At 44.9% G+C, this 27,023-nt stretch overlaps 1 protein-coding gene across 7 annotated transcripts in view; it reads right to left on the reverse strand.

The window, feature by feature from the left end:
• Positions 1-23,623, reverse strand: part of EML1 (echinoderm microtubule associated protein like 1) — a 131,166-nt gene extending 107,543 nt beyond the window's left edge. For 6 of the 7 annotated variants that reach the window (XM_009328174.1, XM_009328189.1, XM_009328167.1 and 3 more), the window contains exon 1: positions 23,262-23,465. In XM_009328174.1, coding sequence (XP_009326449.1) covers positions 23,262-23,289 — 28 coding nt within the window. In that variant the 5' untranslated portion in view covers positions 23,290-23,465. Of the gene's footprint in view, positions 1-23,261 lie in introns of all 7 variants that reach the window. The other variant, XM_009328181.1, reaches the window with a different exon arrangement.
• Between the last annotated feature and the right edge of the window lie 3,400 nt (positions 23,624-27,023).

The following is a 27,023-nucleotide window of genomic DNA, read 5'->3' on the forward strand; positions in this document are numbered from 1 at the left end:
TAGATTTACAGTCCTTTTCTTACTGCCACCTGTCTACTTTTCAGACTGTACTGAAGGAAAAGGAAAGCTACTTTCTGTTCTAAACTCACACTAAAACACTCACTGTGAACAGTTAATACTTAAGAAGAAACAAGTCCATGAGCTCTTCAGAGCTCAACACTGAGTCAGAACCATTTTTCTTGCTGTAGTATGGTATTTAAAATCAGACAATACAGAAACAGATGCTGTCTTACAGTATCATATCCAGACTAGAGAAAACATCATTGCAGTAACCCTGTCTACTTACTACTTAAGACCAAGCCACCATCACACTTAAGGAAAATTAGTTACTTCATAAATGGAGTTAAAATCCCAGCTGTTATAAAATACAAGGTAATCCTCATGTCAATGGCAATGTGGAATTAAGTAATGGAAGAAACAAGTGACCTGCACAGAACTCTGGTGCTCCGCTGTGGTCTGCCTGGGCCGGTTCCTCAGGGATGGACTTCATGTTCCTCAGCAATGCCCCCAGAGCAGCTGGTGGGTTATGGCCGGGGCTCAAACGGCTCTGCATAAGAGGCAGCTGGGTGCCTTATCTTCTTTTTATTTATGTGAAGGTTACAATGGCAGCAGACAGCAATACATAGACGCTAAATTAATTAAGCTGTTTTTAAGCCACAGCATTAAGGTGATGTCATAAGAACCTGCTTAGGGTGGCAAGGTTACTGGAAAGGGAGAGTACACCTCCTGCAATAGAAGAATTTGTAGTTTGGAGGGCTTGTGTTGGATGCCTTGTGTGGACTGGTCAAACCGCTTGTTTTTCAAACCTGGTGCCACCTGGAGAAGTACTTTTTCTATCCACTGAAACATCCGACAGAATCTCTGATTTAAACAGGAGAAGAGTTGATACACCTGCTTCAGCTGTGAGCAACACATATTATACACTCAGAAATGCATAAATTAGATATATTTGGAAACACACAGAACTGGGAAAATATTTTGATGGAAGATAACGTAGTTCATATATAGTTTATGCCAGATTGAATTTGTGTTTGCATACAAGCATGCTCAGATAGGCACATGTTGGCGACCAGAAATCTGCTCAGCTTTCAACTTGCATTGACATGGTATTGCATTGCCATTTTGCATTGATAGTTTATGCTGTACAACTGAGACTGACATTTTTTCTCTATTTCCTAAGTAACTAGTTTCAAAAAAATCAAGAACAGCAACAATTGGTTTTGAGTTTCTTCATAGCCTTACCCCCCCCAAAAAAAAACAAACCCAAAACCAGGGTGACTCTAACAGAAGAAATAAAGCAGATGCTGATGCATTGCAAGCTCTTAATGATGCTATTGCTTCATTGTGAAATATTTCTACTAGGAAATGTTGAGCATCTGAACTGTAGCCATAATCCTCTCACACAGAAGCCTTTTCTACAGCTTGTACAGAGTAAGCACAAGCCTGTGTCTTCAGCGTTAATGGAATCAGCTGAAGTGAGTAATGCTTTGTGTATCCTAAGGCTGTGATCCTGTAAACGTGGTAAAAAGATGGCAGTGTTGGTTTTTCTAAGCAGTCAGTCCCACATGAGATGAAGTGAGTCAGAGCATTCGAAATGGATGGGCAGCTCTCAGAAAGGAGCTTTTGTTCCTCATCTCCAGTCTCTAACAGTCACAGGGAAATCATCTCTACCACCTACCTATTAGCATCAGCATCACTAGGGCTGTTTGTGTGGGAAACACTTATGAATATAAGCAAAGGTCACACAAAGAGACTCTTAAATCGGGATCTTCTTTTTTACCAAGTTTAAAATGACTACACTGATGACCCACCACTGCCTCCTATAAGGAAAAGCTAGAGGACTGCTAGAGACAGATGAGGATCAATTTGTCACTGAGAGCTTTACAGTAACAACTATTTATCCTTGTCTGCAGTATTCACACAAACAACTGAAGAGAAACATTTCTATTCACTACATGGCAGTCTCCTACCCTTTCTTTTCCTGATAGTTGTTACTTGTAATTGCAACAAGAATAATATCCTGAGGGCTTTTTGCTGATCTGCTGGATTTGAGCAGCAGCCTCTCAACTTAGAGCCTCCATATCCCCCACTGCTAGCTGACTACACACTGTTTCTGCTATCCAATAAAAGCTTATGAAACAAGCCTAGACCTGCGTAGATTATACCACCAATTTCATACAAGGAATTGAATGCAAAATCCACTTGGTAATCATGCAAAACCGGCAGGCAGATGAAATAGCTCTGTTCCGCTCTCAATGCCACAGGGCACCTTCTGTACCGACTTGTGTGTGATACAGCAGCACTGTAGGCAGTGAGCTGTATGGGGTCTGAAGCCGGGCAGCGCGTGCCAAAGAGCAGATGCGCTCTCTTAAGCATTCCTTCTTGTAGCATCTCAGTGTTTGAGTGCTTGGAGGTTATGTACTAGCTATGCTTCAATGGTGCAGAAAAGCACTTTCCATTCAAAGTGAATAGTCATCAAAGTAATAGAGAAAATTGTTAAGTGCTGTCAGTGGAGACACCTTTGCTTTTTTATAGATGTGTTAATGGAATGCCCTGCCACAAATCATAAGGGGTTTGCAGCCCATTACTTCCAAATGGTGAATATAATGATAAAAACAAATATTGTGTAACCCACTGGTTTCCATTATTGGGCTAAATTATTGGATTAAAACATGATTCCCAGAGCTGAAGTCAAAGGATTTTGCCCAGAGCAACGATTAAGATGTTGGAAGATGCAATCTCCCTGATCCCCACAGGGGAGCTGAGGGGAAGCATGGGAGCAGGGGGGTGGCAGCACAAAGGGTGCCTGAGCACCCCGATTCTCCCCACCACATGAGGACGTATGTTGGGAGAATGAACTACTTCTGCATGGACACACGCACACGCACACACACATATATATGTCTGTGGGCCCTGCTGCACAAGCCAAGCCAAGGGCACTCTGAGCCCTGCCCATCCCTACAAGGAAGCCCAGCATTGCTCTGTATGGATTTTTAGTGTCTCCTGTGTAGTCCTTCACACTTTTCTCGAGGTAAAAGGCAAAAGAAACGTAGGCACTGCTGCTAAAAATAGCCAGTTATGCCCTCGATGATTCATATGTTGGTAGGGAGTACCCATAAGTGCTTCTATCTAAACAGTCTGTTCTCTGGCTCAGTATCTCCCATGCCAGCTTATATATGTCTCTCCAGTCTTGCTTAGTCTGTTTTCATATGGGTTATATCTTCTTTAGCTAAATATATTAGGACAGTCTATTTATCTTCCTCCATGGCAGCAAGACCCAAGCAGGCTTCCTCCTGCTCTAGGAATTTCATAAATAAATCACTGTCTATCATTTCCCTGAGAGCATATAGCATTACAAAAAACCAAAACCAAACAAAAAAAAAACACCAACAAAACCAAGGAATCATCCTTTTCTCAGGTTAGATATGTTGGAACAATAACAGAAATTGGAATATGCTGTTAAACTTCAGTGGCAGACCTCTTTGCATTGGTCTGATTTATGCAAGTAATAAATAATTGCACTGAATGACTTCTCGAGGTACAGCTACTTCTGTGAGAGAAAGAGGCTTTGTGTGATTTAACTCTCCATCCCCCAAACATACACACTCAGGGTGATGACCAGGATTTAAATCACAGTCCTGTAAATTGCCATGGATAGGGAGAAAATGAAATTGGGCCCTTTGGTGATATCCTTGTAGTGCAAGTGACTGTTTATGAATGTATAACTGAGCTTATTAATAGGCATTTTGAACCTGAAACAGGCTCTGTTTGGAGCTGTTGGATTTTTTATTACCTATTACAATATCACTGTATTCCTGGAACTATCCTGTGGTTTTTTGTAAGCAAGCTCTACCCATCACTAACAACCCCTAGGAAGAATGAGGGAACAAGATGCTTCTTCAGTTGCACTGTGGGCTTCTTTATGTCTGCTCCGATGTGAAGGGCAGGTAAATCAGAGGTGGTTTAGGTGAGAGAGCAGGGCAACAAGCATATATTGATGTTACTGACCTGAGTCCCAAATACAGAGGAGCCAAAACCTGCTTTTCCTCCGGAGCATCCCTTCAGCTGCACATGGCTGAGCCAGGCCTTTCCCGGGATTGAAACCAACACTCGCTATTCAGGGTGCCCATGAACGCCGGCTCCAGAGGGAATGAATCTGGGATGCTGTGATTAATGTCTCTTCCCTTCTTTTTTTCTTTCTTTTTTTCTTCTAATGGGATCTCATGTTTGACATCTTTCATCTTTTGATGTGGGGACTCACTGCTAACTAGTAAAATATAGCTGTTTTTAATTTGTGCTGCTAGAGATCATTTTGTGAGGTATTTAAGTTGCAGTAGGATAACTGGGTAATGATAACTAAATCCTTTGGGTAGTGATACTTAGTTACCGAGTATTTCGTCTCCTCAGTTTAGACAAGCCACGTAACCAGATTTTAATGTCTTTTTTTTTTTGGTTATGAAATAGTATTTTTTTGATACATTCACTGATATTATTTGGCAGTCACCTTTCTTATTTTTCTCTGTAGACACAATCTGTCTTTGTTACCAAACATCATTACCACTGACGAAGGTAGTAATTTCTTTAGCCAGTCTGCACATAATTCTACGTGTCCTTATTGGAGCACAACAAGAGATACCAGCATATTTGTCTTCCCATTTGTAAAAGTTTCCCCAAACACTTTCCCTTCCAACGGCACGTTCATGATCTGTGCTGCACATGCTTAGACTACACACATCATGTTAGCAAGGCAACATTGAGGAACTTGTGATTTATTCCTGTTTTCCCTCAAGAGCCAGGCATGCACAGTTCCACGCTCGAAGAGGAAAGCTGCTGGCTCCCAGCAGCCAAAAAGGACAGCAAGACTCGTGTGCTGTGGCTCCCTCTGAATGAGTAAGCAGCTGAAAACAATACCGCCTACATTTTCTTTGGCAACAGGGATTATAGACAATATTTATCCTCCTTTTCAAATTTTCTGTGAACCAACTAGTGCAAGATCACAGCTAACATAACTGGAATACAGACTCTAGTTTGTAAATGCTGTAGCTGGCTTCATCTCTGGCAGGCCAGCTTTGAAATACCGATAAATTCATCCATGAGATATTCTGCTCTCTTCTGCGTAGTAGTGGATTTTGCAGCTAGTGTTTTTCTTTTTATGTAATCTGACCCTATCTTGGTCCCACTCTTAATGCTCCTCACTATCAGCCAAGGCACTAATCTCTAGACTGTGTCCTAAACCCATTCCTGGAAAGGCGGTGGAAGTGGGTATCAATGCTGTTTTTCAGTTCAGCCAGTACATGCCATAAAGATTACATTTGTGCAAGACACAACAGGACAAAGATACACTTGTCAGTTGATGCATGTTTGAATCAAAGAATTTAAAATAAAAATAACAGATGAGATCTTGAGGAACCTAAGTTTAGTCCTAACAGTAAGTCCAAGCTGAGCACCCTGAAATCAATGAAAAGATTTGAATGAGCAATGAGACAGACTCAGGGTGAATATTTCCAGACAGGACTGCGAACTACCTCAAGGCATCTTGCAAATGATAATTTCTGCTTGTAGCAATGACACATAGCACTATTCAATGGCCTTTGGGGGTTTGTGCTTATTCAGTGATGAGCACTTGAAGTATATCTCCCGCAAGAGACACTCTGGGATTGATTTCCAAGTGTATGAGTAGCAGGCCGTCCCACTGGAGAGCATTGGGAGGAAAGGGCAGCAGCTGGGAAAAGAAAGAGAGACCCAAGCAATAGAAAAGAAAGGCACTAGAAAACATCTGTGAATTGGGCCCTTAAATGTAGATTATTAATAGCTGCAGAATGGGTCTCCTTTAAACATGGACCTTCATTTCTTAAGTCCCCAAAATGAACTCTTCTAACTCTGATCTCTGAGCCTTATGTGATAGTTCTGATGTTTACAGTAAATGAAAAATAATTTTTCTGATTGCTGCTCCGTGTACCTGGCACTTTTGCAGTAGGTCCTTTACAAATAAAGAAGATAATGATTGGATGTATTTTTATAGAATTGTTAAGCAAATAAGTGAGCTTCATGGGCACCTTTATTTCCTCCCTTTCCAGAAAAAGAAAAAAAAACTCTAACAGCCTCGTAAAAGTCAGACTTTTTTCCAGCTATCATCAAACACGGGCAGTGCAGGCTAGCGCGCAGGGCGGAAGGAGCGTTAATGTCAAGCACTGCAAACAAACCAAGTAGGGCTGGAGCTTGGCAGAGGACCAGCAGTCCTTCCCCCGCGCAGCCACACGGCACCGCTAGAGAAAAGGTCGAGGTCCGCTGTGGAGGGTCTAGTACTGATTTCTGCACAGCTTCCTAAATGCTTCTCCACACCAGCTGGTCACAGCATCCCTGCCCAGTTAGTTAGGATGCCCTCTGATAGAGGATTTGAACCCTCTCAAGAAGCTGTAGGATAAGCACCAGTGCTTATCTTCTCAGCAATGTCAGGACTCAGGCATTTGTGGGTACACACAGAAGCGGCAAGTTGGGCTGAAAGGTCTGAGCTGGCACGTACATTGGAGCCCCAGCGCTCACGATAGGATTTGAGACTCAGGTACCCAAACCTTTGCTCCTTCCCGGGAACCCGAGCTCTCTGTGGGCCTAAGGGGCTTAGCAGCCTGTGATTCACCCACGAACCGTGAAAGACCTCAGAGGCTGAATTCCAGCCGTCCCATGGATTCAGGTTGGGACACGGGCCAGCTGGGCCACCCTTTGCCACTGGCTGGAGCAAGGTCTAAGCATCTCTAAAAATGGGCCTCTGTCCTTATTCAGGAAAACCTCCATTTCATTTCATGTATTTTATATCTGAGTAAGGACTCAAAAAAACCAAAACAAAACTAAAATAAGGACTGGATTCATTAACTATTAATACTATTCATGACTAGTATTTCTACAGTAGCATTTGCACGCATGAAACTTCAGCACAAATGAAAATATATCTCTCCTTCACATATCTTACAAGTTCATTTATATGCATCGTAGCTTGTCAAGAGATGGCAAACAAAAGACCTGGGAGGAAGAGGATTTACTCTGAATAAGCCGATAGCTACAAATGATTCTGAATCATATCAGAATTAAGTGACTTAGTGCCACTAATGCCACTGGCACTGCTGCTAGCCTTGACACTGGTGAGGGACTTAATCTAAGAGGCTCTCTTGATTTCTCAGAGGAGCCTAATGGTTTATTTTCTATTCCTTTTCTTTTTTTTATTTCTCCTTCTTTAGGACTTGTCAGACAGAAAGGCTGATGTGTGAAAGGATCTAATCTAGGCTATGCTTAGGTTATGACAGGCAGGAGATGGAGGAACAAAAGAGGAGCAGGACAGAAAAAATATCTTGCAGTTCAGCTGAGCCACTAATATTTGCTAATTGCAATAAATATGATACTGCACAGAAGCTCCTAATGAGCTTATATAAAGCATTTTAATGGGACGCTGTCAGGTTAAACATTGTGTTTAAAAATATAAATGTCCTTAATAATTCCAGATTAAAACACAATGAAGTTTGAATACCCAATTAATTTTTTCCCCCTTTGTGCCAGAGTCTGAACTGTATTTCACACAACTCAGCCACCGAAAACAGATGGGGCTTTATTCTGCTGCTTTCAGGCCGGAGCACACCTACATCATACGAGAAAGGACAGTGCATGGATGCGCCAGGCAGCACTGGAAACGCAGCTGCAGAGACGCAGAGGGGCCATGTTATGTCCTGGCTCACCAGGCTCCCCGGGCAGCTCTTGTTAGCTTTGGCACAGCCTTGGGCTCCCGAGATGGCAGCTCTGGGGCTTGCAGGAGGGTTTCCCCCCCAGGATGGCAGCCCTGGGCCTTGCATGAGGGTTTCCCCCTAAGGACAGCAGCTCTGGGGCTTGCATGACAGTTTCCCCCCCCCAGCATGGCAGCTCTGGGGCTTGCATGAGGGTTTCCTCCAGGATGGCAGCTCTGGGACTTGCAAGAGGATTTTCCCTGCGTGTTGCTCTATGCAACGGGGCCGTTGCAGCTCCACCAGAACCAGCCCGGGGGTCCTCACATGGCACTGGATCACACCGTGCAGCTTCATTTTCTTGTTTTAGCGGATGACTTAAATGTTTCCATGTTTAGATTACAGGCCTTTCAGAGCAGAGTTTAAATCCAGAGCAGTGACTATGTTGAGTTTAACTGAAACTGAAGGAAAGAGCATGTGGAAACTTCTTCACAAAGAAGTTTTGTAAATAGTGGTTTGATACTATGGTGATGGGTCCTTAGAACTGCCGACTCCATTTTTCTTTCTATTCAATCCCTTAGTTTTCTTCCAAACATGCAGATCTTAGTCCTGTCTTACATGGCAGTGTTGATTGTGCATTTTTATGCATCAAACAAGTGCCAAGGAAATCATACTTAGAGAATAGCGATGCTGGATCTACTTCCCAGCCGAGCCTCTCACAGAAAGTGTGGGAGGGGGCCAAATGCATTTCCCTGCCTTGGTATCTCCAGGCCTCTGGACGTACTCACTTACCCTGGGTTTTGGTAAACCACAAAAGATGGTCCAAATCTGAGAAGGGTGAGAATGCAATGGGTCTTGCCCAAACAAGAAAATCCATTCACAGACTGAAGGGCTCAGATATGTTGCCATGTGGAAGCAACACCAAGGACGCGCTTGAGGTCATGTCCTCTGCTCTTCGCATCATCTGCCTGCCAAAGCCCCCCTTGGTGCTGGCCGTGCAGCCCCTCAGTCCACCCTCCTGTGAGGGTGAGCCCTAGGATGGCCCCCCTGCTGCCTGCTGTAAGAGGAGCTGGACCATGCGGCAGCCTGAGCTTGGCCTGTGGATTACAGGGTGTCTGATCCCAAAAGCTCCTGGGCTTCAGGCCATGGTCACCCCGAGTCTCTTCTGGTAGGTGCAGCTTCTCTCTAGCATTTGAAGCATCTGAGTCTATCTATTCCCACTTACCAGAAAGGCACTGCAGCAAATTTAGTGGGCTTCTGCGTTTGCTATCTAGCAAATTCTCCTCTGCCGGGTGGAAAGATCCTCTGCTTCTTTTATACTGAAGAAGCAGAGAAAATAAATGCTTCCAAATAACCCACAATCTGGATAACTTCAACAGAAGCAAGAATAAACACTTAGAGCGTGATAGAAGGACTACTGTCGCCACGTATCATTATGTGGGGGAGGACAAGCCCAACGCATTGGAAGCTTTGTAAACATCTCAGACTACTTAGGGAATCTGCAGCACAAGCCGAAATGTTTGAAAACGTATTTTTCCTAAACCATGCATTTCCCAAATGAGTATGGACAAATTCAGGTCTGGAATAAGTCCAGTGAGCATGATGAACTACCACTAGGGAAGAGCAGAGGTAATTGTTTTGTGTCGCCCCCTCCCTCCCGGAATGATGCAATATCTCTTAAATTCAGTGTGAGAAAAAAAAAAAAGTGCCTATGCAATGTAATAAGGACAAAAGTTTCTTCTGATTTCCTCAGCCTCCAGGCCCGCTGGGCACAAGTCTGTGTTCGCTATATACTGCAGCCTCCTGGCCCGGCAGATTGAGCGATTGATTGTGTTTTCTGTTTACTTCTTTTTCCAATCTCTTCTGTAAGCCGAAGATAAAGCCAGTACAGCTCCAGCTGTACTTTTGAACCCATGTTTACACGGGGTGGAAATAAATCCTAATGAGATTGTCCAGCCCTATTACCTTAAGTAGTGTGCCTCAAATGGACCCTGCTAAAGGCTGTAATTCCCTTCTGAGATTTCAGTGACATGAGCAAGTGGCTCATATTTCACTATTGTGGTTTGGGTCATCATCGGATACTTAGTAGAATTCCACCTTTATTGCATAATAATTGGAGAAACTCGCCTTTATTAAAGATGTGAAAATAGTAGAAGATGCTTTCCTCTAATAAGCACAAAGAAATTTCTCCTGATCTTCACTCCAAGCAGAAAATGACTTTTACATTTCTACTTCATGAGTATTCAGATGCAAAAAACTCCCATAAATTCTTATGATTGGTATTTTGACGCTTCCTATTCCATCACTGGATAAAATCAAGGTATTTTCCCAGGACTTGCTGCTGGGCAGAGCAAGGAAGGAAGCAGCAGATGGGCAGGACTGGAAGAACCAAGGAAGGGCCAGAGAGGTCTCAGACTGGGTGTCTCCAGGGAGCACCGCCCTGCGGCAGAGACACCACTTATTTAGGATCTCTTGAGAACCACATGTGCAGTTGACGAGAGACAATTTTTAAGAAGTATTTGCCTAAGCTAATATACAAGAAAGGAAGGGGTGGTCCTAAGTGTTTGGAAACCTGTAGCAGCGTCCTTCAGGGCACAGGGCATGTGCCCTTCACAGGAAGGGCATGTGGAGTTTCAGCAGGTAGCAAGAAGAAACCAGTCTTCCTAGCCCAAACCCACTTGGTTGTGCAGTAAATGGGATTTTTAGATCTTGTTGTGCCCACAGCAGTCAATGGGTAACCCACAAAATGAAGCTCCAGAGGAGAAATCTCTCCTCCTTGTCTAAGTTTAGCATAAGGCCTTGAAAATACAGAGAAGGCAGCCAAGCATCATCAGTAGTCAGAGAATTTAGACAAGGAAGATAATTCAGTTCTGCTAAGTGGCTTTTGGGAAATAATGGAAGCAGAAACAAGGGTCTAATAACCTTTTTCTGAACTAAAGCTAACCTCCAGCTCCAGGCAGAAACCTAGGGCTATCCCTGACCATAGACCACGCTCAGTGAAGAATTAGCCTCCTTGCTGATTTTTCACACCTTTTGTAGATGTCTGATACCTCATCAACACACAGAAATCTGAGCACATAAAGATCTCGTGGGCTCATCAGATGCTATTAACTGCTGAGAGGAGAGGCCTGGGACTCATTGCAAGTAATGAGTGATTTGGCACAGAGGAACAAGACCAAGCCTGGAGAAGCTGTACCAGAGGGAGCCTGCCCAGCTGCATTCGCTCCTCAGCATTCTCCAGGCAGCCGACTTGTAAACAGGCTGGCCTGCAGCAAGGCAGTCCATCGAGTAGTGGAAAGTAAATCTGATCTCCCTGTGCTGGCTTCTGACTCCAAACAACTCCATTTGAGTTCGTTCCCAAGAACACAGGCGCTCCAAGTGGCAAAGACACAGCTGTTTGGGTGTGCTCGGGGCCGTGCTGGGATGGACTCACACTACAGCCTTGTCTTGCCCTTCCCGTCAAATCATTAAATCTTCCAGTTGCCTCCAGCTCTCCTCTCTCCCTGAAGGGAGCTTAATTAACAAGGCAGATTGTCAATTGAGCAATCACCTCAGAACAAGGAAATCTTTAAAGATTTGGCACCATTATCTAGGATAACCCAGCTGCTGAACTTCATTAGGAAAAGGAAGCAAATGCTAAACGTGCACTCAACTTTGAGGCACATTTCTTCAGGAGAAAGTAAAAGCGATTTAGGAAAACTGAGTATTTTCTAAGCCTGTATCTCCCCCTTGGACAAAACGGAGACGTTCAGCTCCTGGCTACCATTGTGTCTCACAGCCATGGAGCAACGAGTCTTCTCGTGCACCTTGGGGTGCTCCTCTGCCTCTTCTCCCCTGCAGCGACGCCTGACCTCGGGAGCAAGGGATGTGGCACAGGAGCACACGTGCTGCTCCGGGAACTGGCTCTGTCCTGCTGGGATCCTGACGGCAGCATGAAACAGAGAGATGCTCACGCTCAGGGTCTGATGGTCCTTCTGCATCCCCAGAGCCCAAAACAGTGCTGAAGCATTGCTGGTGTTGGTTATGTTTTGATTGATCTGAGCAGTGAGGCTCCTACAGTAGGGAGGGGAGACTCATCATGCCTCAACAAAAATGTGTCATCCGGTCACTTTTCAGTGGTAGGCTCCTTCCAGTGTAGTGGGAGAAGAGTAAAGAGCTGTCTTCTTACTCCCCCCGCTTTATAGGACATCAGAGTAGGCAGGGAGTAGTAACGGACAGCAAAAAGACTCTTCAGCTACTTTATGTGTGGGGAGGCTCCCCAAAGATCTGAAGAAACCAGATAATTGTAGGAGAGGAGTTTGCTGAGAAAACAAACACTCCTCCTGTGAAAAACTGTGAGCAGATTTAATGCTTTCCCTGGAGTTTTCCAATTTTTTCATTAAATGACTCAAAATGAAAACATGCAAAAATGTGGTTGGTGTTTCAAAAGACAGTTTTTGTTAGAGAAATATTATTCTCCAGCCTACACATGTGAGCACTGTGTGCCTCAGCCTGCCATATCTGTTCCAAACACTGCACGTTCTCTTGCACTTTCCCACATGATCTTGTCCCTATGCCTTAGATGTTTAAATACCTGACCAAAACATCTTTGAAAAAAAATCCTGACTCTCCAGTGGCATAAGACTCCCCATATGTTGCTGACTGGGTAAAAACAGACAGTGCATAGACATCTTGACAACCCCCAAAAACTCATGACCCAAGAAACCTGGCTTCAGGGAAAAAAAAAAAAAAAGAAATCTTATGAGGCTCATGATGAACATCAAAGAGTTGGAAGCACTAAGACGAATCAAACAGTTAAGGTGAAAATTCCCAGAGAAATTTCATCTATGTACTGTCTGTTTTCAAACAGTTATGCCTGAATATACCATTTGGAATTTATGATAGATGCAGGAAATAATAGTTCCCTTCTCAAAATCCTTTCCACATGCGGCCCATATGCCTGCAGCACAAACGGACTGCAATCTTGTGCCTAAGTCAGATGGGTGTGAGAAGTCCAGCTGACTGTTCTAGCAACAGAATGAACCCGGCAGCGCCTGATCTGGGGTAGAAGAGCTGTAGAAAATGACAGATGTAGTGTCCCGGGGACAAGCTGCCTGTATCAGAGGTGCTTGTGTGCGAGGCTTTCGACACTGTAGAGTATCTACAAACAATTGGTAAAGTATGAAGTTATTATTGCAACAAATACACTTATTACTAGAGATCTAGTTATGAGGTGTCAGAGTATTTTGTATTTTATGACATATGTGTTTCCAATAAGCTGTTTATCATAACATCACAGCTTCACCTGTTGGAGATATTGAACACGGTAAAGAATGCAATTACAGGAAGATGAAGGATGATTTCAGGCTAAGTCAGCTTGAAAAGTGTTGCTGGGAACTGGATTGCATCTGTGCCTCAGCTGCAGAGCAGCTCTCAAAGGGAGAAGAGTTGCTCCACAGAGGAGCTTGTGGAAACCAAGCTTTTCACAAATGGTCACTGACGGCGCGTTCCTCATCTCCTTGTGCTGGACCAGAGACTGCGGATCTGATTTACAGACATGCCCAGCACTCACAACTGCAAATGAAGCTTGAACATACGAAATACAGTGCTGCGCTGGGTGCTCTGGAAGAAGAGCTCCTCTGCATCTTGGATTAGACACCCATATCAGTGGGAACTGGTCTTGGCTTAATCTTGCTGTGCCTCAGTCCCTCATATATAAACTCTGAATAATACCACACGTGGCTGTGACTTACTGCTAAGTCATATCTAAGCAATGATTCAGTAGGGGAAATACGAAACATTCACTGAGTTTTAATTAGGTGCAAATAATATAAATAAGTTTCTCTGAGCAATCATGCTGGGACAAAAAATGACTAATGCATGGTGCTTCCCACACACCAAGAGAGTGCTTGCTGGTGAGGTCTCACCCAGCAAACCTCACCAGCCGCACAGCACAGGGCTCAGGCTGTCTGTCTTAAGAAGAAGAACCGAGCTGACCCGGCCCCAGTCTGTACCTATGGGTCGGGTGGATAAAGGTATTTCTGAGATTTTAAGAGAGTCATGATCCAAATTCACTGGAGTGAATGGGAAGGCTCCTCTTGGCTCCCAGGACTCTGGATCAGGCTCCTAAAGCCTGATTCCCCCAGAGAGCAGGAGGTGCACAAATTTTAAGTTTATCATGAAGCTAAGTCCTTCTTAATTCCTGTGATATGATCAAGCACAACCTGAGACCCTCAGCTTGCTGTCACCTTTGTAGATTTTTGAGTACCTGTGGAAAACACTTAGGTGTTCAGATGTTCTACATGGGTCTTTTTTGTGTGCTTTTACTCCTTCGTTGTGTCAGCAAGGCCTCTTCAGGCAAGTTGTCTAGCTAAAGAAATTTTCACCCAACCCTGGCTTCAGGCTGGAGACCCCTTGCCTGGGTAGCTGGTTGCCTGCTGGGGTTTGACACGTTTTTGCAACACATGGAGCTGCTGAAGTGCAGGGTCATTCTCTCATCAGAGCTTTTGGGGAGAAGCAGGAACGACCACGCCCATCTGAGTGAACTGGGAGAGCTGCTACTCACACAAATATGCCCCAGCCAACGGCCCTGGGGCTCCTCTCCCACTGCTGGTGGCAGCAAGGATTTTACCATTTTCACGGTCGTTTTATTAGTTACTGGGAAGTGTCCTGGGTGCGCTGTGTGATTGAGGGGTACTAGCAAAGCCATAGCATATCTTGTAGCTTCACAAAGAGCACATCACAAAGGATAAGTGTGCAAAGGAATGCTGTGCGGGCAGCAAGTAAATATAATTATCTGCAAAATAGGTGAGAACTACGTGAAATCCCAAGTTTGGTAAGTAGTGTCTATGGATTTATGAGGGGATTTTGGACCTAAATCTTTCAAACATCTCTCCCAACTCTTCATTTCATGCCCTCACACTGGCTGGTGTGGGTGAAAGCCTTTGCTCTCTCAAGGAGCACGGAAGCGATGGAAACATGAGCCACGCAAATGGTGCTGAGAGCGGTGATGTGGCGCTGCGGGGCTCCTGCCCAGGCGGTTGGGAGGAGCTGTCTGAGATGAACGAGCCATTGGCACCTCTCTGAAATGCTCCCTGTTATCTGTGATCGGGACAGCATTGTACTTTCCTAAATCTTGTTGGAATTTGTTGTGACTCCTCAAGGGCCACAGCCAATTTACTGAGGCCAGTTTGGAGTCGTTTGAGCGAGGGCTTGCAGAGACAGGCTTTTCCTCCAAAAGCAATTTCTGTGATTGACAGCCTGTGTGCTGAACCAAAGAGCAGCTCTGACCAGTCCCCACGTGCCCCGCTGACTCAGCGGTGACTTCAGCTGCTCCGTGAAACCCAGGACTCCTTCAGGGAACTGATCATTATCAACAGGTCCATGCCCAGTGCTTGGCGTTTGTCAGGAGCCCATTCCTCTGCCCCAGAGTTTCTTTCCCACAAGGAAGAAAGCATTTGGGGGATCTTGCCAGTCTTTTAGGTGAGTTTTAGAGGAGGTTTGAGATCTAAGGGAATCCTGAATGCTACCAATTTAACTGTGGAAACCATTACTGCGTGGTGATGGAGCTGGTCACAGACAGTAAGGAAAGAAATGACAGGGACAGAGAAGCAACTGAATACGTAGATGAGAGACTGGGCACTCACCAGGTTGGTGGGAGGGCAAACTGGACATTTAGTGGGTGCCCGACCCTCTAAATTACTGCCTGTGAAACAGGTCTGTAGCAAGAGAGGGCTCCAGACAGCGAGAACCAAATGTTAAATGCAATTATGGTTTCTAAATGCCGATGGCTTAACACAGACTATGTTGGAAATACTGCAGATATTGTGAGGCATGGAGGAGAGGAGGAGAGAAAACACATCAGCTGTTTTTTGTATGCCTTAAGTTACTGTAAACATCATGGAATAAGACTGTTCAGAAATGTGCTGTACAGCCTGTGCAAGTGCTCTTGCTCGCAGACCCTGGGACAAACTACAGATTCCAAGTATTTCTACAGATAAGCAAAATTCTCCTGCCAGTGTGGGGACGGGGAGAAGGAACACTTGGGAACTATGTAGCATCTTCTGTATTTCCTTAACTAGATCCGTAACCAGCATCCCAGCTGCAACTTTCATGCTAACTTCAACTGTCTCTAAGGACTGCCTGAAAGACCTCTCCTTCCTCAGCACTCCCCTCAAAAAAAAAAAAAAAGGAAAAAAGGAAAAAAAAAAAATATATCCTCTTTTATACTCCCAGATATGATTTCAGTACATTTCTGCAAACTTAGGCTTCTGAAGATGGGTGTTAATGTCTCTGCTAGCTCAAATACCCCCACTTGGAGCCCCAGTCGTGCATAGCACGCATACTCACATTTTGCTTTGGAAACACAGTGAGCAGGCGCAGCCCCTGCCAGCCTGCCAGCCAAATATTTAGCCTAGTCCACAGAAGGACACCTCACCTGCTACATTTTAAATGCAGTGGCTGAAGATGCAGGCTAACCCTGTACCTTCACTCAGGACACTCCCGAAACAATCATCTCCCACCTAACTATCACCAAGCCCCAAGGACAGGATGCCTGTGTCCCGCTGCTCCCATGCTGCCTTTTTCCTATTACCAGAGGTTGCAAACTTTGAATGTAGTTTTAGGAATTAACTTTATGAGTAGTGGATGGGGCTTGTACTACACAGCTACATACAGCCACGCTACAGCCAAGCTGGGCTAAACCCCTGTTGAGAACAAGCCTGGCTGCAACAGAGAGCAGCTTCTTTCGTTTTTGCTTTTGATGACAAAGAGCCAGCTTTGCCGTCTGTGGCGTTTTACGCGAGTGCAAACAGGGAGCTGCTCCCAGCCCTCTCCCTTTCCCAGCACTGCAGCAACTGCTACATGGATCTGGGAGGCCTCAGATTTCTCCCAAATGGAAAAGCACTTTTATCCCCCACAAAAGATCTAAGAAGGTGGATGTGAAGAGACTACACTTGGGCCACTCCAGCCTCGTTGGTTTGAAAGCCCCGTTTGAACCTGGCAGTCCCTCCGCAGCAGGGAGCCATTTAACCAAGGCTCAGCCCTCACCAGCCTGTGAAGCAGGTGAGGCTGCACGCAGGCGATTTTAACTCTTTACGGACCGTTGGCTGAATATTTTAGATCATGGGGCTGTCTTGAAATGCCTTACAGGCAGAGAGGGCTTTCCAAGTGCGTCTGGCAGGCTCCCACCCCTGTGTCTCAGCAGGGCTTGCTTGTCACCATAAATCTGCTTCTGGGGTTTTTCTTGCAAAACATGGATTCCTGGGGCACCAGAGTCACTCATTTTTCTTGCATGTTTGCCTGATCCTTATGTTCCAAAAACTCTTTAAAACCTTAAAAAATAATGATTGCTTCATTATCGTTTGTGTTTGCCCCTCAATGCACAGACTCCCCTGTTTGAGGCACTGCTCAGACAGATCGTGGACCCACAGCATTTCCAGGGGGAGCAACAGAGTGGGTCGGCAGGAGAATTCCCAGCTGCCAAGAAAATTCTGGGATTTCAGTTTCATTTGCATCAAACTGGGCCAAGGAACCCAGACATTATATTTGATTTTATTTTACCCAAGCATTCAAAAAATTTTTGTCTTACTTCCCACTCAATTTCAATTTTCAATACTTTAGAAATGTATTCATGTATTGAAATTGTCAACAAAATGTTGCATTTTGATTTGGTGACCTCTGTATTTTGTGATGGAAGAACACTCTACTGGAAAATTTGTGACTGGCTCTAATAGTTCATCTTCTGAGCTGACTTCCCAAATGCAAAAGGAAATTAGTTTGCAAAGGGGTACATACATCAAAATCGGAGTTTCTGTGAGGTTCTTCATCAGTTACAAACCCTGTTAAATAATACAGAGTGTTCCAGGTTCTCATCACTTTGCAAAAATTAGCTATTAGTGCTTAATACTACTATGATGGTGATCATTCCCCTGTACTCGGCACTGGTGAGGCCGCACCTCGAATACTGTGTCCAGTTTTGAGCCCCTCACTACAAGAAAGACATTGAGGTGCTGGAGTGCATCCACAGAAGAGCAACGAAGCCGGTGAAGGGTCTGGAGAACAAGTCTTATGAGGAGCGGCTGAGGGAACTGGGGTTGTTTAGTCTGGAGAAAAGGAGGCTCAGGGGAGACCTCATCGCTCTTTACAACTACCTGAAAGGAGGTTGTAGCGAGGTGGGAAAAATTTCTTCACTAAAAGGGTTGTCAAGCATTGGAACAGGCTGCCCAGGGAAGTGGTTGAGTCACCATCCCTGGTGACTTTTTAAATACCCTGGGGGTATTTAAAAGACGTGTAGACGTGGTGCTTAGGGACATAGTTTAGTGGTGGACTTGGCAGCGTTAGGTTTATGGTTGGACTCAATGATCTTAAAGGTCTTTTCCAACCTAAATGATTCTATGATTCTATATGGATCTGGAGCAGCCAGAGAGCCTGGAGACAGAGGGCAGGAGCCGGTGGGGATTTTCTCCCCATCCCTCCCCGGGACAGGGCTTCCCCCACGCCCGAGCAGGCAGAGGACAGGCTGCCAGCCTGGGTGAGCATGGGAGAGAGCTCTTGGGAAAAGAGGGGAGAGCAGGAGGGAGCCACGTGGGCTGCAGGAAATCCCATGGGATTTCAACCAAACCAGATGAAACTGCTTCATGGATAGGATGCTCTCCTATGGAAAGTTGCGTGCAGAGAGATGATGTCTTCCCCAGTGAGCCTGGATCAATTAGTGGCTGAAGCAAAAGAACAACCCACTAAATGGTGTAAATGCTTCTTTCTTGAGGATATATACTGACCGTCAGACATTTTTACCTTCCCTCTTTAAGACGTTTGACTCGGCCATGTCCATTGCAGCTGCAGAGCATCTTTAAATGACTTGGCTGTGGCACATAGCAAGTTAGCCAAGAGCAAGGCTGGACTCGTAGACCTTCAGATGAAATCCCTAGACAGGCTTCAGGCATTCCGCAGTGGCACCTAACTCCAGTGACCTGAGCAAGGCTGCACAGCTTCAATGACAGTCTTCTGTAGCAGTAGTCATTCACAGTCACTCTTCATTCGGGCTTCACCCCATTCTTTCCCAAAGCTGAAAGCTTTATATGTTTTGTCTCTAAGAGTACTGACTGCAAGATTGCTCATGCCTCAATCCTCAATGTGCACAGCTAGCTCTGCAGGCGTGGAGCCCCAGCGCCCTGGCCTCACCTTTCCCTGGCCGGTGGATGCTCCTGGGGAGCTCCGAGCATGCAAGCCAGCGCTGGCGGTTTTAGTGGGGTCAGGAGCTGTCGTTCATCCTGCAGATCGCTGTCTTGAGATGCTTAAGACATGCCATTACCTTTCTAACCTGCAGCAGGTAGCTGGTTGATATGCTGAAAAAACCTTGCCACTTCCCTGCTTTTCCCAGAGCACTAAACGCAGTCTGTACAGCAATTCTGCAAGGTGATTTCAGTGTGTTGCCTTTTACTTAGGGTCTCCCCCTGCAAACAGCAGTATTCAGTGGGACCACTCGCATGCCAACATGAGTGTCTGAGTCAAGACCTTTTATCTAAGGTTTAGACTGCAAAGCAGAACTGGTGCTCCAGCCCTAAGGGGGACACAGAGTTATCTGCAAGAATCTGGACATTTTTTTACCAAATCTGATGAAAGATTAATTTAAAGCATAGTCCTATTCTAATATGAGTACATGAAAGTGGGGCAATTTTATTTGACAGGAGTACTGCTCATGCATATGCTGAGTCATTTCTAATGATTTTTTGTTACAGAAATATATTTGTGCCATATTTTATTCCCAGCGGCTGTTTAGAGACAGCCCAGCATGGGAGTTGGAGGTCTCGCTCACTAGCAGCCTCTCTGGCTGAGCTAAATGGGCTCCCCATGACAGTGCAGAATATGTGTTGAATTTCAGGAAATCTAAATTCCTGTAGGTTTCTGGGAAATCCTGATTCTCAAAACACCAATTTTAGCAAATTGGCTCCAGTCTGTCTTAAAGACATGTTTGAAATGTGTAATTTTAGCTTTGAAAGGAAGTATTTAGCTAAAGAGTCAGGAACATACTTCAGATAAAAGGTCTTGTTTCCTCCTCTACTGAAACGAGGCCAATAAAAGTTTGGGAGGAATTTTAAGGAAATTCAGTTAGATTCGCATGCCAGCTGCTGCAGAACAAGCTAAATCAATTCTGTTTCTTCCCTTCTTAGTCCTGTTTTAGTAAATAACAGAGAAAGTATGTACATATGAGACTCCCAGCTCACAGCTACTCCCTCTTCAGCAATATTATCTTCATCTATTATGGGAATACCTTGCATTATTGCAACAGTGATGTTATCGACAAGAAGTTACCCGTGCCATTCAAAGTCAGTCTGTGGCTGAAATAAGAAATAAGAAAATAAGGAAAGAGGCACTTTAAGAACCTTTGCGTGACTTCAGAGGTTTTTTCTGAAGTCAAAATGATTGTGTTAGGAACCAGAACCATCATGACTCATATATTCCTAATCAAAATGCTGGGTGCGTGAAAAGCTGTTCAGTCGTATGGAGACTGAACTATGTCTCCTTACAAGAGAAAAATAATACACACAAGAGGAAGCACTTAAATAATTGATGTGCTTTTCTTTTATCTGCATGTAGGAATGACAGTAAATCTATGTAGCTGGCACTAATGGATAGCATCAGTATGTCAATAATTGCTGATGAGAAAGAAATAGGTGTGCATTGTCCTGAAGTGGCTGATCTTTCTTTCTTCTTTATCTCCCCGTGTTACAATGGGAAATTAATAGTGTAGATTTTAGAATTCTGTTCACTAATAGATCATTTTGATAGCAACGCTTTCAAGTGCCTTTTTTGGTATGAATTCAGTCCAAAATAACTGTACACCTGCTTACATTTAATCTGCAATCTGACATCTAGGATCCTTTTTTTATGTCTTCTGTGCTACATTCAAACAACAAAATAAAACTTTGTTTGCATCACATGTTTGATTTTCCATTCCACATCAGCGAAAGGGTGCAGCCACGCTGGAATTGAACATAAAACAGAGGTTTAAAAACACTCAATGCCTTCATCCTGAAAAATTGCATAGCCGTTTCCAGCATAGAAGTAGGATACTCTTACTGAATAAAGCTTCTTGTTGAAAAATTATTGGTATATCGATCCATTCATATCCAGCTATTTAATTCAAAGGCTGTATTCAGCAGTTCCCTCTGAGTTGCTTGTCTGAGGGAACAATTACGCAGCTGTTCTTGCTACATTCTTGTGTAGGCTGAAAGCAGTCTAAAAATTCTGGCATTGATTTACTGTAACTACAAACTGCAGTTCTCCAGGTCGTTCATGAGGCATACCCTTTGCAAAGAGGTTGGTGAAGCGATACATACACTTGACACTAATATTGTGCTTTGGCTAAACTTATTTATAGCTGTGTGCATGTGTATACATGGACGCATGCATACGTCTGTACGGTTTGTGTTATAAGCAGGGCTCTGGATTCTAGCCACATTGCGGTGCTAATGATATCTGTCATTGCAACAACTTTTTGCAGCTATATTATCTGGTCGCATTCAAAACCAAGGATTTTAAAAGTACAACACCAGCCTTACTATGCTCATTGGATTCAGCAAAGTGGTGTTTCTGCACTGGTGGACACTAATCATTATTTTAGAAAGTTTGATGTTGATTTTTTGCAACCCTTTTTATGGAGTTTTTACTGCTAAACTTTTAAGCTCTGAACTTGCTAGTAAAAGTGCAATAACCACAAAGAGAATTATTTTATTTCAAAATACCTTGATGTGAAAAGCAAGATGTCAGCAACTGGGTCACTAAAATTGCTTCGTAACTGCACAGGAGTGCCACCATTTCTATCTCCAGTGCTGGTTTTGTGTGTATTTATATATGCATATATGCACGCACACATCTGTACATACATGAACCAGAAAATCACGCAAGGTCCGTGTGGAGGGTGACCACTTGGGTGTGACTGGCTATTTGTGCCCGCTGTGGGGCAGAGCGGCAGGAGGCAGGGTGAGCCCTGCTGCCAGGGAGCTGGGCTGGAGGCAGGGCCAGCTCCGGCTGGGGGACGTGGGAGGATTATTGGGGGAGCACAGAAACAAACCTTTCCTCTGTGTATGCTGGCACGTTTCCGATCCACGTCCGCTTCTAAACATCACTTTATCTTTACTTTTCATTCCTGCCCATTACAAACTGCTTCCTTCCCTCAAATCATGCATCTATGAACGCTTTTCTGGAGGAAACCTCCTAGGTCCTTTCAGCAGCAAAGGTAATTGAGATATCAGTAACTTCTGCACACAACATGCCATACATGCTCAATATCAGTTTCATCATTAATATCAGATGCCGGCTAAATACTGTCACTGTTACCCTGAAATATCCCACCCTCAACTTAGTGCTTAACAAGCAAACCGAGGTCAGGCCCTTAAAATCAAAGCCTGAAGAAGGGAAGCTTTGCTGGTTAACAGATCAGCCCTTTGAGAAGGTAAGCAAGAAATATTCATCCTCATCTCTCCTCTCTTTAGACGATAGCAACTGTGTGATGGCACAGGGAATTGCGCATGGTGCAGTTCACTCTGCACCATATACATAATTTATATTTTTCCACTCTGGTTTTGAGTGCGTATTTTGGGACTTGGGATTGTTTTTGTAAGATGGAAGCAGAGAGAGGACGAAAAAAAAAGCACTGCGGCATCCTTCTCCTTCTCCAGCCCCACTTTTTAGTTCATATCCTCATCTCTGACACACAGCCTTCACAGGCCAGTGAAACACGAGTGCTACATAGTATGTGTACGTACATATGTATATATACAGATGTGAAAAGAGAAACGCTTGCCGTGGCAAAAGGAAAAAAGAAGAAAAATGTTTTCAATGGTCCATCTCTTTATTAATACAATGTCTTGGCAGAGAATTACTCTAGCATTTTGACAAGAGTTTCCTTTCATGCAGACAGTCTAGTGAGTGCTTACAATTCCTATAGAAGTTAAAAAAAAACAGCTGAGAAACTTGCTTCTTGCTGACGTGCTCTCCTGCTCAGTAAGGTTTGACATATACAGCCGTAAGTGCTAGTACAGGACCCCTTTCCAGATATAGGCAAAACATGTAAGGCACTTATTTGGAAAATAAAGTACAATTCTATTTCCTTTCAGCAAATAAACCCTTCACATTACATTTATCTGCCCTTGCTGCGCCCGTTACCGTTTGGGAAGGTTTTATCAAGGCATGAACACGACATGTACACAGTGCGCTTGGTCCTGCAGGACCCATCCCCAGAAACTCTCCTTCCCAAGCTCGAGACTACACACGTCAATACCATCATTTCTCTGGACACAGACACTTCAGACCATCTGCCTGAATCACCGAATCCTTCCTCCTATCCAGCCCCTGTGCCTTCAGAGGAAATCCAGGCGATACCACCCACGCCAGCCCTCCACCATGGGCTCGTAAGGAACCACATCGGGATCCGTGGTGGTTGCAGGGAGTTTCTCCTCTGCCTGCCACGGCTCCGGCTCCCTTCAAAAGCAAGCGGCTTCGCGTGTGACTTTGCAATCTGAGAATGTGAACTAGTCGGCAGGACACCGGGGTAAATATAAATCTGGCGCTTACCCACAGGCAGTCCCTCGCAGTCTGACATTGTGCGAGAAGTCCTCCTCACTGGGGGCTTAGGAAAACCACAGCAGGAACGCAAGCACGGGTCCTTCTGCTTGCAAAGGCAGGGGGAAAAAATATCTAACAATTTACAGCCACCCTCCTCTTACACTGCACATCTACCCACCCAGAGAGCTTTAGCAACAGTCCCTTCCCTGCCTTCTCATTATGGGATGTAAAGATAAGAATGTGCTTTTGTGCCAAAAGAGTGTGCTATTGGTGGATAAATTTGTTGTCATCCCTCCCCTTCGCAGAGTTTCCTCTTTAATGTCACAGAGGCACATTACCCTGTCGGAAAGGCCATCGAATATTTATGAAACAGCTTTTAAGAGCTAAGCTGCAAATCTGCACTGGAGAACCGGGCTAATTGCTGTGTGGTGGCGTTGGTGGTGGGAGCTGCACCGCCGGGGCACTCCTGCTTCCCGGGGGAGCGGCAAGGGGGAGGTGGTGGGCTGGGGGACATGCTCTGACATCTTGCTCTGTACCTTCTTGGTCTGCAGGTTAAACAAGAGTCTGAGTAGAAATACTCGAAGCTGGCAGAGGGGCTGGGAAGAGGGGGCAGGAGCCAGGGTTTAGCTGTTTAAGGAGGCAGAAAAAAAAAAAAAGATCTTCTGTTTATACTGTAATATCTGAGAGATAGTTTTTGTGACACTGTTACTAAAGGCTGTTTCATGGTATATAATATCGTTGTGAGCACAGATTTCTCTGTAACTTCATGACTTTTGCTTGCTTAAAATATACTGCTTTAATGCTGCCTTAGTGAAGCATTTCATGGCTGCTCCTACAACTTGTTTTTTTAATCTTTGGAAATGTTTACGTGGGATTTGCTTGGTATGAGATTTCCAGACTGGGTCCAGTCCGTAGAGAGTACCTGCACACACTGGTGTGTTCATTAGGCACCTTAATGAAGTGCAAGCGAAGGCTCTGGCAGTGTTAAAGCCATGGTAGACTTGGCAGAGAGATGTGCGGGACCTGGCGGGTGCCCTCAACACCCAGGGGGGTTGTTTGCTGCCACTTTTTCTCCCAGGAACAGCCAGGGACAGCCTGGGCTTTACCTGACATGGACCTTTAGTGTCTGAGTCCTTCACAAATGTTAGGGTTTCGGACCCAGAGCTGGTGTGAGGGCTGGGAGGAGAGGGAGGCAAGGGGGGCTCTATGCGGGAGCTCTGGGAAGCGCTTCCTGACCCTGTGGCCAGACACAGCCCCTCGGGGAAATGAGCCATTGGAGCCCCAGGCACCTTTCTTCAAAATGCCTTGAAGAAAAAAAGGCTTAATTTACATGAAGTATGCTAGGAGCTCAGTGTGCTCAGCACCTCTGAAAAATTCAGGCTGGTTTTAGTTAGATGCTTCAGTCTAAGCACCCAAAGGCTGACACTGCTTTCTCTACCTGCTTTCTCTCTGAAGAGAAGCCTTTTAATACTCTGCTGGTTACTCAGCAGCATAGCTAGCCATGGATTTAATTCAGGATGTCAGGCCAGTGACTAAGAAGCTAAAATAGCTGCAAAAGTAGATAGTTAACATGTTCCCAAAACCACCCCTCGAGTTGCCTGCACAGGGTCAGGCAAGTGGGGCTGGGGGGTGTCCCATGGCCACTGGGGTTTGCCAGCATGAAGATCTGTTGGCATCATTCTGTCAGGGACAGCCCTTGACGGTGGCTGCTTCTAGGTCTGCTCATGCAGCAGCACAGGGATATTCACTGGTGTAAGGCTCACCTGGATGGCAGCTCTGGGGAGAAACAGAGCCTCAGGCTGTGCTCTTCACCAAAGAGGCTGTATACAAGGAGGAGAAGTGCAGGGCATCATGCTTAGCCTCTCCATCCCGCTGCCACCCACAGACTCAAGGAGTGGTCTCTAGCTATTCTGGAAGATAGGGAGACGTGGAGATGTCTGGTCTTAATCTCAGTACACATCTGGGAAGGGAAGAAGGCCTAAACCAGACCGGAGGACTTTTCTTCCAGTGCAATTTCACTGCAGAAACGTATTGCTCCAACGTGTGTGAATCAAAACTTTCTTAGCTTGACCCTGTGCATCGCAGGCTCCCAGTTCTGCAAGTGTTTACGTGCCAATTTAACTTCAAGCCCCACTGAAGTTCCTGGAACTACTCACAGTTATAAAGTTAAACAGATGCGTGAGTATTTGCAGGATCAAGGGCTCACCATTCTGACTTGTTTTCACGGAGCAAACAGCTGCAGCTGATTTTGAAGTTACCTCTCACAGCTGCATGCTGGTGCTCCTCTGCTGAAGGTTAGAGGCCTCCAGCAGAGCTGGACAATTGCCTGCAGTGAAGGCACGCCAAATCACAGACTGATGTCTTAGCTCTAACTCGTCTTCAAGAGCAATTTAAGAAACCTATGCCTCAGTCACCCTCATTACGTCGTCCTTGGCCAAGTCTGCTACAGGGGGTCAACATCTTCTGGAAGAGGGGCAGAGAAGCCAGCAGAGAAGATTGAGGGGGAGGACAAATACATCTTAAACTATTACAGCAAAGTTGGCAAGAGCTTGTCTGCCAGAGCCATTATTAGGATTTGGCCTTGGGAGAGCTCTTCAGTGAAACACTAAAGCATGAAGTTATCCATGGGGTCAAAAGTTGAACAAAACAGACCTAATTCTTACAATGATACTCACAAACACTTTCCTTTGATGAGGACTATTCCAATTAAAAAATTAGCTTTGATCCCTGGATACTTTAGTTATAATATTGATTTTTGAGAGGTTATAAGACTTTTTTTTTCAGAGTAAAGCTGAGCATTTCTTTTAACTTCCCCTGTTTCTCAGCCTGAAAAGAGCCATCCTAGCTCCTGGATAAAGGCCAAGCCTTGAAAATTTAAGTCTGAAAGGAGAAAGTTTTGGGAATTTATGAATAGGCCTGGTGTCTGTCATGGCAAAAAATGCAAAAGCCAAAAATTGAACTAAACAATAAAAGGTGAGAAGTAAAGCACATATGATTTTAGGAGGTATTAAACTAATGTGGGAAGTGTGCTAAATATCTGTCAATAACTGCTCTCACTTGGGCTTTCCAAGAAACATGAAGGATGTTTATCCCTCAACACATAGTGAGAACTGGCCATGAATCTGTCTGCTTCATACTACTACCTGACAGATAGTTCTCTGCATAAAATCCATGACAAATACCATGAGTGGGATGGTAAATGTAATGTATGGAAGGATGTCACTGGAGTATTTCCTAAAGAAGGTTTGCCTGGACTCATTTGGTCTCCTGTTGAAGACAGTTGCATCACCCTGAAGCATCTTGAAATACTTAAGCACTTGCTAGAGTGGCCATACCCCTCTCTGGAGCTTTCCAGGAAGAAATATAAATGTCTTGTTTGCTTTTTATGCCACAAATCCTGCAGATAACCCACAGTCTGGACTGCGCAAAGGGCTTTTGAGATACTGAGAACCTGGAGCTGAGCTGATATGCCTGGGGAAAGAGGACATATGTGGGGAAACCTGGGTGCAGGGCACCTCCAACCGTACAAGCACACACAGTGCCCAAATACTATCTTGTCACCTACCTGCGTAAGACACGTAGCGGGACTTAGTTTCTAACCTAGATGTTTACACATCCCATTATGGTCCTGATCTAAGTGCCTAAATGCCTTTTAAAATCTGGGCTTTAAGATTTTAAATCCCACGGGGAGTCATTTTCCCCACAACCTGACGGGCTCAGCCATCTGACGGTGCAAAGAGCCAGATCCACCCAAAAGCTCCCAGCTGGACC

This window comes from Pygoscelis adeliae, unplaced genomic scaffold (genome assembly GCF_000699105.1).
Source record: "Pygoscelis adeliae isolate BGI_AS28 unplaced genomic scaffold, ASM69910v1 Scaffold130, whole genome shotgun sequence".
Classification (NCBI taxonomy): Eukaryota; Metazoa; Chordata; class Aves; order Sphenisciformes; family Spheniscidae; genus Pygoscelis; species Pygoscelis adeliae.